General features: G+C 47.7%; 1 protein-coding gene across 1 annotated transcript in view; it reads left to right on the top strand.

Moving 5' to 3' along the window:
* Positions 1 to 3,897, top strand: part of LOC139795442 (uncharacterized) — a 37,605-nt gene extending 33,708 nt beyond the window's left edge. The window contains exons 9-11 of the mRNA XM_071742434.1: positions 329 to 477; positions 949 to 1,088; positions 2,460 to 3,897. Coding sequence (XP_071598535.1) covers positions 329 to 477; positions 949 to 1,088; positions 2,460 to 2,581 — 411 coding nt within the window. The 3' untranslated portion in view covers positions 2,582 to 3,897. The remainder of the gene's footprint in view (positions 1 to 328; positions 478 to 948; positions 1,089 to 2,459) is intronic.
* Positions 3,898 to 13,257: the final 9,360 nt, after the last annotated feature.

The raw sequence follows: 13,257 nt of genomic DNA, 5'->3' as shown, positions 1-13,257 counted from the left end.
AAATGTGTGTGCTGGGAGGCTGCTGAGATTCCAAAATCTCAGCAAAGAGTTCCAAAACTCTTTGTGAGCCACTACAGCAGCCTGCAGCAGCCAGGCTGGGCAGCCAGCTCTGAGGTGTGGATGGGAAGCCCTGAAAAGGCGTTGCAAGCTTTTGTGTGGTGGCTCTCTGGGGTACCGTGAAGACTCCAAGGTTGAGGGAGTTTCCCTGCCACTGGGTCCAGAAGGCTTAATTGCCCCGAGACCTATGGGTCCCAAAAGACAAAGAGGAATTGCCCTTTGTTTTTGTTTTCTAACTCTCTTCTTGTCTTATTGCTGTGCTACGTGGCAGGTCCAGAATGGGCTGGCGCTGTACGCGACCTGGGCCGCCATCGCCACGCTGCTGAACTTTGCTGTTGTGTTGATCTACAAGTGGAACGTGTCCAACGAGAAAGCAACCACTGCTTCTCTAAGCATTCTTGTTCTTGACCTAGTATTATGGTAAGCAACCTCCTGGGTTCCCATTGAGCCTTGGCAGATCCCTTCCCCATCTCAGAAATCCAGACTGTCTGGCCCAGTTCACTTCTAGTCTGTTCCTGTACCAACATTGGGTGCAAAAGCCTCTGTTGTACATCATTGCAGATGAACAGGGGCCTGGGAGAGCTTTTCTTCCCTGACCCTCAGCAATGCCAGTTAGTGGATGCTGTGGGTCAAGAACAGGTTGCCCAACCTGCCCTGCGTTTGCAAGTGAGGACTGAAATGGAAAAAATATGAAATATGGCTTTATTTTTTCCCTAAACTTAGGTTAGATATTTTTTAATTAATTTCCTAAAGTCTGGGAAGTGAACAATATTGGTCTCTGGTCCAAACTGACCTAAAAAAAAATTGTTTGTCCAATGCCTTTCAACTTTCTATGGGGAAAAAAAAGCGTATAGAGAAAATGCTTACTTTGGCCAATGTCTTTCTTCACAGGTTTTATCTAGAAAACTTCTTTCTTGACAAGTACGTCCGCTATAACCTCACAATCTACCCAGTGGTCATAATAGCTCTGGCTGGCAGTGCATCCAAGAACTTCTCATTTTCATCCCCAACAACAAACAGCATTTTTATAGGTGAATCTTCTAAACTGTTTCCAACTCTTGCAAAAGAAGGCTGGTAAACGCTCCCACATCTTTCCTGTGTATTAGGGACAGGAAGACAGGCTTGCCTCTTGGAAAGGTTTATTTATAAAAAGCAGAAATAGGGGTTTATTACAAGGCCTAATAAAAAAGGAGGGAGTAGAGCAAATAGCCCTGCCTGTGGGCTTTGGGGCTGCATTCAAACCTTGTGGTGCCTGAGGTTCACTCCCCAGTGCAATATGTATGCCCTGCAATTCTCCATCACCCACTGGAGCTCCCTGCTGGTAGCTCCATCTGACACAGGGTTGGGATGGAGGCATGGGCTTCCAATTGCTCTTTGGCATTTGGGATAAGGGAGCAGTGCAGAGGTTTCTGACCCATGGAAGGGTTGTATCTAAATTTCTTAATGCAAACCCCTGCATGTGTTCCCTTCCTACAGAGCAGAGCTCAGGCTAGCCTTAACAAGTTTTTCCAGGATTATTTGGTTGCTGCAGGTCACTGTAGCAGAATTGAGTGTAGTCATCCATTGTTAAAGGGCTTAAGCTGTCTGAACACTGTGCAGTCACAGCCTGGCAAAAGCTGTGCCATTGTGAGTAGTTTTATGATGTCGTGAAAGGGACTGAGGTTGAGTGAACTCTGAATTCTGCTGTAGCAGTTTCAGATGCCAGTTTCCACTGTAGGGTCAGCAGAAGGGAGCAGGTTTCCACTCTTCAGCCTTCCCACTGCCATGTATCAGTGGCTAAAGATAATTTCTGGGCTGGCACCACAATCACAGCCACTCCAGTACGTGTTCCCTTTGCTATAGTGGCAGCTGGAGCCTGGCAATGCCTGAAAGCTCCCAACAGGATTTAGCAGCAGACCTTGTCTGCCAAAGGCATGAGGGCACTGGAGACTTATCTCATGATGTTTATGGCCACCAGAAACAGGAAGGTATAAGTGATCTCTGGCAGACAGCTGTGTTCCTGCAGTAAGTGCATTTCTACCAGCAAAAGTTCATTCTTAGTGGTTCAGCTTGTTTGGCTGGTAGGGCAAGAATGTACTTTTCCCAAACTAGTGCGTTTCTTTATATAGTTCAAAACTCTCTGTGTTTTGTTAATGTAATGCATTTTTAATCCTGTTTCCATAAAGCTTCCTCCTTTAGACAGGCCTTGACCTGGAAGTAATGGGCAAGTTTGACTGGATAGTGCTGTAAAAACTCTGAACTCCACAAAACAGAACTTTCGAGGGGATAAAGGCTCCTATAAGGGGAGTGTGATGGGAGTGTGTGTCCCTTCTTTCCTAGGTGCCCCCTGTTCTGGGAGTTGGAGTATGACAAGAGGCACAGACTTTAACATGTGCTGACATCCTTCTGTATTTCTTTTCTAGTTGTTCTGTTGGCAATGACTTGCTTGATCTTTGCTCTTCGTCTGGGATTTGTCATACGGAAACACTTCACAAAACCACTGGAAGCATCAGAAGCTCCAGACCCATCAGGCACAGTGGTCTGAGACCTCTGGCGTGTTGTGGCAGATTCTTTCAAGGGAGAAAAAAGAACTGGGCAACTGCTGGTCCTTCCTTCCAGTACCGACTGCCTTATGCTCTTTTCTATTTCTTTTCACTCCAAATGTGGATGGTGTGTGTCTGCAAACCCGTTCTTCTCCCACATTCCCTAAGATCAGCTACTTACAGCCTCACCTTGAATCTGCACCCTCCTACATTTAGTGTGACTCTGGATCAGTGCAGGAAAAGGTCATTTCAGCCAAACAGCACCGTGCACTTCTGCGATGACTTGAGTTGTTGGCTCTCTGCTCCAGCCAGTGCAAGGAGGGCTGCTGACAGGAGCTTGGCAGTCTTGCACAGACCCTTGTTTTTACTCTCCCCTGGGTAGTTTATTTTTAAAGTGCAGCCCTGCATGAGCTGTCCCTGGGAGCCAAGGTGAGCAGTGAGAGGTCTGTCACTCCTCTGGGCGCTCGGTGCTGGGTATCTGCAAGCCCCTGTGGTGTGAGCAGATCCTGCAGGCAGCAATTGCTCCCTTTCCTGCTTCTTGTCATCATGATGGGAACAGATACTACAGCTCTAGAGACCTACCTTTGAGGTGTCAGCTCTGATGCTTGATATCCAAAGAGGGAAGGAGGAGTGCATCAGTACTTCTGACACAGTCGTAAGCCTTCAACCCGTATCAGCTTGTGGCAGCTCTAGAAACTGAAGATGCATTCACATTATCCGGGTCTCTGCCTTACTTCTTCCTGACTTCCTTAGCTGGTAGTCACTGTGTCAGTGCCTCTGTCTGTAGACCCACAATGGTGGCAGATTTGTGCTGTTCCTGCTCTGCCTGGAAGACAAATGAGATCTGGGTCAGGCAGGGAGCAGTTCCCAGAGTTGTGCGGAGGGAGCAGTGCAGTTTGTGCTGTTTGGCTGCCTGCCAGCTGCTGGAGGATGCTTTGTAGCTTCTCTGGCAGGAGGTTAGATGTACAGATGAGATTATACTTGATCTGGGGTAAAGCCTGCTGCTTCAAAGGGAGCCTGTTTTAAGAAAAAATGTCATTATTTGAACAGGTAGAGCGAGTTCATCCTGGATCCAGTGCTTTTACCACTTCTGAGTTGGTATTGGGAAGCCTAAAAGTGGATTGACTGAATTGTTGAACCACTGCCCATTTCCTGTGCCTACTTGAGAGCTGATGGTGCCTCACTGGTGTCTAGAAAGTGCTTCTTCATGGCAGGTGCTTTCAGATGCTGAATATCTTGCAACACTATTATGAAGCTAAATTCTTCTAAAATATTGTGTGCTATTTTTTACATTTAACAAAGAACAAAATCAGAACCATCTTGTAGTTGTGTTTTATGGTTCTGATTTTCCACTTTGGTTCTGATGGTTCTGATTCCCCTACTTTTCCACTAGTTGAAGATAGTCTAAAATGATTGTTGCATCTTCTGCTTCACTTTTGTCCTGGGTCCTGCAGTGACCCTGGTCCCTCCCTCCCTGGGATGCCTCTGGATGTAGCTGCTTCCACTGATCCATGCCTTCATCAACCATAGAGGCAAAGACTTGGCTAATGCTGATTCCTATGTGTGGCTTAAACTCCTCTGCCTAGAACCTTGTTCATTCAGCTTCTGTTTTAGAAGCTCTGCCTTGAAAGAGCTCAGCTTGTAAATTCCCAGCAACCTCTCCATAAGCTGCTGCCTTTAATACAGTGGTATTAATTCCACTGGCCTCTGGATTAAGGGGTCCAGGCAAGGTGAGCAGTTGGTGTGAGGCTGCACTGCAGTTAATGCACAGGGAGCCCAGTTTTGCATCCTTCCAAGCAAGAACTTTTACAAACAGCTTTTGAGCCAGGGCAGGTAACCTACCTTTCCACAGGATATTAAATAAAGCCTCCAGGGGCTTTCTTGGTGTCTGTACCTGATGTCTGTACTGGCCAAATAACTAGAAACTACACCATGGGATACAATTAATGTGTTAATTAGCAAGGGACAGTAACCAGGACTCCTGCAGAGGGAAGTCATGTCTCTCAGTCTCTTGAAGGACTCTTAAGAGCTGTAGCATAAAAGGCAGTGTCCTCTTATAGGTGATTAAAGCTGGGAAAGAGAGGGGTTGTTTCTCCCCAGGAAGGGAGGTTAGTGGTGACATGTGTTATTAGACCTGGGCTGAATAATGTGGCCATTAAAAACCAAGGACTAGTTTGATGTGGGTGGTTATTTAGGATGCTAAATGAGAAGGCTGATGGGGGAAAAGCTCTTGTGAAACTGAAAGCAGACAGTGCCAGTGATGGATGAAATTCATTGTAGTGGTGATGAGGTGCCACAGCAGCACCCAGTTAATTCTCTGCAGACCTCCCTGCAAGAAAGTCCCTGACAACTGTCCTGAAATGATTAGGCTGAGCTGGTCCCTAGCCCTCATTTGGCCACCCACAAGTAAGCTCCTGGTCCCCAAAACCCACTTCAAGCACTATTTTCCTGGAGCTAGGACAGGCAGAGGTTTCCAAAGCTGTCCCAGTGAGCAGAGCTTCAGAGCCATCTTTGGGAAAATTGGCTTTTCTTGCATCTGCAGCAGAAACAGGAGCCTAAAAATATTCTGCCTGCCCCTTTTTCAAGCTGGAGTAGGCAGAAACCAATGAAAAGTAAGTGTGAACCTTCCTCTTCCAGCCTTGGAGCTAAAGATAGTCTCGAGGCTATTTTTAAAGGGTTGTGTGTTTGGGGTTTTTGGTTTGTGTTTTTTTTTTCGGTTGGTTTGTTTTTTGGGTTTTTTTTAAATGCCTTGTTTTCAAAAACCACTGGTAGGCAGGTCCATCCACGAGAGATTTCTCTTTCAGAAAAGCTGTATTTCATGAAGCTGGGAACCTGCCAATTTTTAGTAAAAATAATCACTCCAGCCTTTGTTTCCATGACTGATTTAGGATTTGGGTGAATTTTCCTGGCTTTAAAATTTCTTGGAAAGCTGGTGGCCTTAAGAACCCAAAGCCTGAAAAATTAATTTTATTTCTGAAAAGGTGATCCAGGGCCCTGGCAAATGCTTGGGGTTCTTTTAGCCTGGCTTGTGATGTGACCCAAGTCCCCTGGGCCTGCTCACCTCCCTGTGGCTCTGGAAGATGGATGGGGATGGTAACTCTGGGCATGATGTGGTTGCTAGGACATGAAAGTGTACCTTGTTTTTAATGCCAAAAACCTGGATTTATGCTTGTCATCTGAAAGGATTTGCTCTGTAGCTAAATGGGGGGGGGGAATAGGGAAAAAACCACCATGGAGTGGAGAACCCCAGTGCTGAGTAAAAGGATGCTCAGGGCTGCCACCTTCCCCAGGCTGGAAACAGTTCTTGGCTGGCTCCTTCCTGCTTTATGTCTGCCAGAATCCATCCAGGATTGAACTACCAGTTTAGCAGCAGTTTCTCCAGAGGTCTATATCAGCTGGGCTGACAGCTGCTGAAGCCAGGAGGCAGCTGTTTTCAGAAAAAGTTCCTGGGAAAATATGATTTGAAAGAATGTTGCACTGAAGGAGTTGAGGGTCAGGACAAAAATGCGTTTGAGCTATGAGAGCAAATGTGTTAATTCAAAAGAAGTTTTTTAAAAATTAAAAGCTTATAAGGCCCTGGATCAGGCTCTCATTAAAGCCCATTCAGCTTCCAGAGAAAAATGTGCATCTAGCTCCTCCTCAGCCACTGTAAGAGTAGAGATGATGCAGAGATCAGAGCAGCAGCACCGCAGTCTGGGGATTGCTCCCCAGAGCCCATCCTCCCTGCAGCCTTGGGGCACTGCCTTCCCCTCTTAAAGTTCTTTCCTGTGGAGCTCAGGCTGAGTACAGGCAGGAGGATTTCCTGCTGGGATCCCAAAAATCAGAGCAACCAGGCAGGGGAGATGTTGTGTTGCAGCCTAATTTGTTTGATGCTACCCTTGGTACTAATTACATTATATTAAAGCATCCATGAAAAGGAGTAGTAAGTAAATAACAATGAACCTTCTGAAGAGATGTTACACCACAGTGCAAAGCACTGAAGCAGAGAGCAGGATTGCCTTTCGTCTGCAATTTGGAACAATTTTGCAAACCCTTTGCTCAGTTGCAGGCAGGGGCAATGGGTGCAGTGAGATGTGGGCAGCTGTGCTGAGACAGGGGCACAAGTGGCACCAGCAACACGGGCAGCTACCACCAGCAAAACACAGATGAGACTTGCTGGTGCCTTGTCACTTTTCAAGGTATCTCAAAGGAGGAGTGTCAGCCTTGGAGAGGAAACACAGAGGAGGCCAGCTGGAAATGTGGTGCCCCAAAGATCTGTCCTGTGGAGCTGGAGCAAATCCAGGCCATGCTGGCTTCACCTCCATTTACTTATCTGTAAAGCAGTGATGAGCAGGGAAAGTCTTTCCATGGAGGACTGTGAAGATCTGCAGATAAAAGTGCTGCAAACATATGGCAATGATTAAAGGCATCAGCACCCTTTGCTATGCATGCAGTCTAAACATGCTCAGGCCAGAGCTCAGGCTCTTTGAAAACTGTTAGATGTTTTCAGGCTCAAGATTTCTTTTATCTACACAGAGCCAGGACAGCCCCATGTCAGAACATTTGCTCAGTTCCCTTTGTCAAAGGCATCTCAGCAGAGAGTTATGGGCTTGGGTGGGACTCATGTATGGGCTGAACATGTGGGAAAAAATGCTGGAGCAGCCCAAGAGCTTGACCCTGTTCCCAGCAGAGCCAGGATACCAGCCAGAGTGTGCTTCAGCCCCTGCTTCGATGGGCATTCCCCACTGGAATCTTTGACTCAAAACCCTCAAATAGCTACACAAGGATGCTGTGTTTTCTCCCTCCTCTTTGGGAAGAAAGTGTCTTTGAAAACCTTTGCCTGGGCAGCTGGTAAAATGTGATGTTTAACCAACCAAAAAGTGATCTTGCCCTCTGGGGATGGGACCGATTGGGGCTGGGGAGCACTAGAAGTGACAGTAACATTAGCTGTTAACTTGGTTTGTCTCAGTGTTGTTCTAATAAAAACTTGACCTCAAAAAAAAAGAAGAAGAAAAAAAAAGGCCATTACTGGAAAGTATTAAGCTTAAGTGACCCATGACACACATTATTTTCATCCAAGAGAGGGAAAAAAAAAAGCATCTGTGTTTGTGCCTGTGGTTGCTGCTGCTTTCCCTGGTGACAACCCATGTTTTGCCATGTATTCAGTAGGAACAGAATAAAGGAATCATTGAATAAAGGAATCATTCGTCCCAGGGCTGAAAGAGGAGCAGCGGAATCAAGCAGAGACATCCAAGAGCTGTGCCAGACTGGCATGGCAGCCAAATCCTGGGCTTCCTCCCCACGATGCTTTAATCCCATTAAAAACAGGATAGAGAAAACATCAATGTGCTGTCTTTGCTTTGGGCCATGGTACCTGCCCAAAATGCAGCCTCCTGGGAGACTGAGTCCACATCTCCTCATTAGGGGGCACTTTGCTGCCTGCAAATGTGTTTCTGCCCCATCCTACTACCCTTGGCATGTAAAAGCTCCCACCAGACACATCAACAGACTTGTCCATCAGACAAAAGCTCATCCCAGACACCTTAAAAGAAGACTAGAAATCATAAGGAGACACCCACTGGATGCCTGGTAACAACAGCTGGGGCAAAGTTGTGGTCCTTTTCTAACATGCTCATAATTTTTATCCTTGTGAACTGAGAGTGCTGGAAGTGAGAAGCCTGGTGGGATTTGTGGGTATCTCCTGGCAGGGTCAGATGATGGTCACCCCCATAGTCACCATGTAGCCATCAGCTGGGTCTGTGGGAGCCAGAGCAATGGGCTTGGGGGGGTCCTTGTGGTCTGGAAGGTCTTTGGAAGAGCAGGGTTGTCTCTGTTAGCAGAAGGATTGCATAGCTTTTCACTAGGAGCTTGGGAACAGAGCAATTACTCAAGTAAGCAGTCATGCACAAGCTGATCAGACACCCGTGCATGGACTAAATGGGTGCCCATGCATGACTTAAGTGGGTGCTCAGGTGGGTGAGTTGGGCACTAATGCATCGAGTCCTTAAGCACCTGGGCATGAACTAATGGGTTACTTGTGCTCGAGTTGTTTGGGTGCTCATGCATGAATTGATGGTGTGCTTATGCATTAACTATCTGGGCCCTTGTGCATAAATTAATTGGGCTCTCATGCAGGGATTAAGCAGATGCTCATGCATGAACTTCTAGAGCACTCATGCATAAATTAAGGGAGCACTTGTGCAAAGACTAATTGTCAGTTCCCAGGTGAGCACAGCAAACCCTGCTGTTCATGCCTGGTAACACCACTGGCCAGACTGGCTTAGGGCTGCCTGTGTCCACCTCCATCCACTGAGCAAGTAGAGATGCTGCATGGGGCATTATTGTCTGATTGTTCCTTGATACCCTGTTAAAGGCCCTACACAGCAGTGATGCTGTGGACATTTGTACTCCTACACCAAAACCCACTGTTCTAATGATTCTGATATCTCCTTGGGAGGACATCACCCAGTCTGCTTTGGGATACTGTAGTTATGTATGTCAGACACACCAGCTTTCTGAGCTGGAGCACTGGGCTCACCTAACCAAAAGCTGATGGGAGATGATGGGCATATCGTCCTTGTGTGTAACACTAGCCAGAAGAATGTAGCCTACTCAAAAGAGTTGGAAGAAGAGCTACTGGTGTGGTTTACAAGGATGGGTAGAAACCTAGAAAAAACACTGTTGTGGTTCCTCAGACAAGAACATCTTGTTCAGTCAAATGTAAGGACAGTCCTTGAGGACACTTCTGCAGAGACAAGGAGACAGGGTGATGGCAGTAGTGTTGGTGCCTGGCTGGCAAAATGGGAAGGAAGCATTTGATAATTATCAGTGCTACCACAAAATGTGTGCAGGCAACGTAGTGATGAGGTCAGGACTTCTGATGTATTGGGTCCTTTTCCCTTTTCTTACAGCATCTGCAGCATGTGGTGAAAGGGGAGAAAGATGATGGCTAAAAGCCCTTTGGAATGTGATGCTCCTGCCCATATCCCCAGGCTGGAGGCAGGGAGGATTCCTGGTGCCCTTTGGGGGATTTGACCTTACAGGTGCCACTAGACCAAGGTGTCCCTGGAGCAGTTCCAGCCTTCAGTGGCACTGGGGACACTGATGCCAGGCAGCAGCTGCTACCTGACCCTGCAGCAGAGCCAAATCCTGCAGTACCAGCCATGGCTGTTTATGAATTTCCCTGCTCTCTGCAGCAAGCTTATGATAGAGCTGGTGCTGCCCAGCCTGGAGAAGCAAAAGCTCTAGTGTTACCCAAAGAGGTCACAGGAAAGTTGAGGAGGGGCTTTTTGCAAGGGCATGTAGCAATAGGATGAGGAGGTGATAGTTTCAAACTTGAGTAGGGGAGATTTAGGTGAGATACGAGGAAAAAAATCTTCACTATGAGGGTGGTGAGACACTGGCACAGGTTGCCCAGGGAAGTTGTGGATGGCCCATCCCTGGATGTGTTTAAGGCCAGGTTGGATGAAGCTTTGAGCAACCTGGTCTGGTGAGAGATGTCCCTGCCCATGCAGGGGGGTTGGAGCAAGGCAACCTTTAAGGTCTTTTCCATCCCCAAACCATTCTCTGACTCTCCAGTTATCAGTTGCATGTTATCAGCTTGTATAGGGAGGAGCCAAAGCAAAGCAAACAGCCATCCTAAAAATGCCCATGACATGGTGATGGCAGCAGATTGTGCTGCTGAGGTGTCTTGGTGATCTGGCTCAGTTGTTCATCCCTGTGTCCCCTTCATGGGACACCAGCCCTGCTCACCATCTAGTTTTCTGCCTGCAAACCTTTCCCCAAGGCTCCCCCCAAGGGCATAAGCCAAGCAGAGATTCTGCTGCCTTATAAGTGTGCAGATCCTAAGCAGACAGGAACTGCAATCTGGGTGCTGGGGTGCGTGCCCCAAGGATCACCCCACAGAGCCTGGGTTAAAATCTTGCCAGGTTTTAATCTGCCTCTTGCAACTTGCACATAGACACCGATTCATGGGTGCAGAGACCTTGCTGCAGTCAGCTGACATGATTCGAAGTGGCGTGATGGTGCAATGAGATGGGAACTTTTTTTAATATTAATGAGCCCTTATATGTTTCATGTCTGTTAAACGGGAGGAAACGAGAAGCATGAGGTGTCCAGGGGCTGGCTGATACCAGCCCTGGCACTACATGAAACTCAAGTGCTGGTGAGATGAATTTTAGTCCCACCTGAAACATCCATCACTAAGTTAAAAAGTGCTTTCCTCTCACTCACCTCAGGGAAGGGAAATATCTTGGGGGGTTGGGCAGGCAGCAGTGGTGCCAAACCTTCACTGGCTCAGCTGAGCCGATGGGGCTGCCTGATGCCTTGAGGCAGGGAAACAACTCCCAGGAAGCCTTGGACCTGGGGCTTTCACACCAGGAAAGAACTAGAGCATCTCCAGAACTAGACCTATTGCAGGCTTTCCCCACAATATTGCCTTTGATGTGCAGAGCAGAGAAGCCCAGTGGGGGAAAGGAGCTTCTACTTCTCACCCTCTTTCATTGTTGCTGTTCAGATACAGAAGCAGATAGTCCTCTAGGAAGACACAAGGCGTGGTACAAAGGGTTTGGTTATCTTCCTCACCAGCCCCAGCAGCCTCCTGAAGGCTGTTTCCTCGTTACTCATATCCTCACACCCCTCAGTAGTCCTCTTGATCTTCAACCACCTCTCAGAAGGCAAATGATGTCAGGCAAAGCTGCAACAGCTGCCAGTACACTGCCTTTCACAGCATGGGGATGGAGATGGCCAGAGACATGACTTCAATTCAGCTGGTGGAACAAGGGATTTTTTTTTTTCCTTTTTCCCTCCTCTGATAGAAAGGCAGCTTTCTTCCTCAACTGTTACAGGATCTCCAGCCTTTTAACACCCATCGACCACAAGTCAAAGCAATTGATTTGGTCTTCAGCTTCTGGAACAACACTTACTGCTGCTGGTTGCTGCAAGCAGCACCTTCCGTGGACATTATCAATTATCCATAGATGGGCTCTGCACTGGATCCCAGGATCTGCTCTGGGCTGAACCTCTTGGCTGGACAAGGCCAGGTGAGTTCACTGCCTCTAACTCTGACTGTGGTTCCCAAGCCTCATTTGCTAACTTCTCTGTATGGCCAGGAAATTTTTTTTTGTTTAGGATGCTTGGACTGTGCCAAGGCTTGAAGGGAGTGCACAGAGAGACCTGGTCAACCAAGGAAAAATCTGGGACCTGTTGCCTCTGAAAAAGGACCTACCTGAAACCGTGCAGAAACAACCTCATTCCCCTGTGGCAGCTATGCCTGCTTCAGATCCAGCTTGAGATGCCTTTAAGGCTGGGCACAATTCTTTTGCTAAATAGAAATCATGCTAACAAAGGCTGGGAGGGTGGCAGTGCCCAAAAGCTCCACGTCTAAGGAAAGGACTGGCTTTTGACTCTTGGAAAGCCCATCTGCTTGCTCAAGCTTTCCCAGCCAGGGTGTGTAGAGCAATAAAGAGCCTCTTGAAAGCTCTTGACAGCCTGTCAAAGGAGACATTTTGCACTGTGTATGCTGAAAGTATCCAGGGCATGGAGAACAGGCAGCCACTCCAGGGGTTTTGTCCTGCAAAATTGACTTTCAGAACGGACTTGGTGTTGGACAGTCTTTTTTATCTTCCCCACAGGGGCTTGAACGGGCTTCAAAAAGGGCAACAAATGCAAAATCCTTGACTTGTGGGTCAGAGGCTTCAAAACAAGGAGATCCCCCTTTGGCAAAGGAAACACAGGAAATGGCAACCAGGAAAACAAACAAAGAAACAACCCCAAACAAAACAAAACGAAACAAAAAAAAAAGCCCCTTGTAATTTAAACCTGGAAAATCCTTTTTCCACCCAAAGCAGCTCTATCTTCATTGCTGCTCTGAGGCCCAGTCAGAAAGCTTCTCCACTTCCATGCTTTACATAAACACATCATATTCCCTATCAAAGGGCAATAAACACACTCTTAAGTGTGTTTATCTGTTGGCTGACAAGCTGTGTTTAAGAGCTTAGTTTGCTGAGCTTGACAAAGGCTTCTTCCCTCCTGGTGTCCCAGTCAGTCGCTTTGCCAGGATGATGCCAGGAGGGTGCTGGAGAGTGTCTGGAGCTTTACAGGGACAAGAGCCTCTCATCCAGCCCACTTAGTGCTTCAGGTCCCTGCAGCTCTAGGGTCCTGGGATGAGGCACCAGGGGTTGTGTTTAGTTTGATACCACACCTGGCTTGAGCCCATGGCTTCAGATGGGGGAAGGAGGGCTGGCTGGAGCTGACAATCGAATTTTGAAGGGAAGGGGGACAAGGAGACACACGCACTCTGCTCCTCTGCTGTGACCAGAGGTGCTGAAGGTTCCAAGACACTTGGAAGCTGTTTCCCACAAAGCGTGTGCCCACAGTCATGGTTGGGGGGACAGTAAAATTGTCCTCTTTCAGATGAGTCCAGTCCCGGGACAAGTTTGGACATCCTCTGCCAGGACATGACTCCTCTGCGGAGGGCAAATCCATGCAAAAGAGGATTTTTCAGGCAGGGGGTGAATGGCCTTGCCCTTTGCTGTCTCTGCTCAATCTCCCGTTCCTTTAAACATTTCCTGTTGTTTTGAAACGCATCCTGAGAGATGAAGGCTTCTCCAGACCCCGATGTTACCACGCAGCACGCTTTTCCTCTGCAGTAAAAAGACGCTGAAGAGCTCTTTTTCCTCCCACTCGAGACTACAGCTGA

This window comes from Heliangelus exortis, chromosome 3 (genome assembly GCF_036169615.1).
Source record: "Heliangelus exortis chromosome 3, bHelExo1.hap1, whole genome shotgun sequence".
Taxonomy (NCBI): Eukaryota; Metazoa; Chordata; class Aves; order Apodiformes; family Trochilidae; genus Heliangelus; species Heliangelus exortis.
This window is presented reverse-complemented; position numbering and strand designations above follow the sequence as displayed.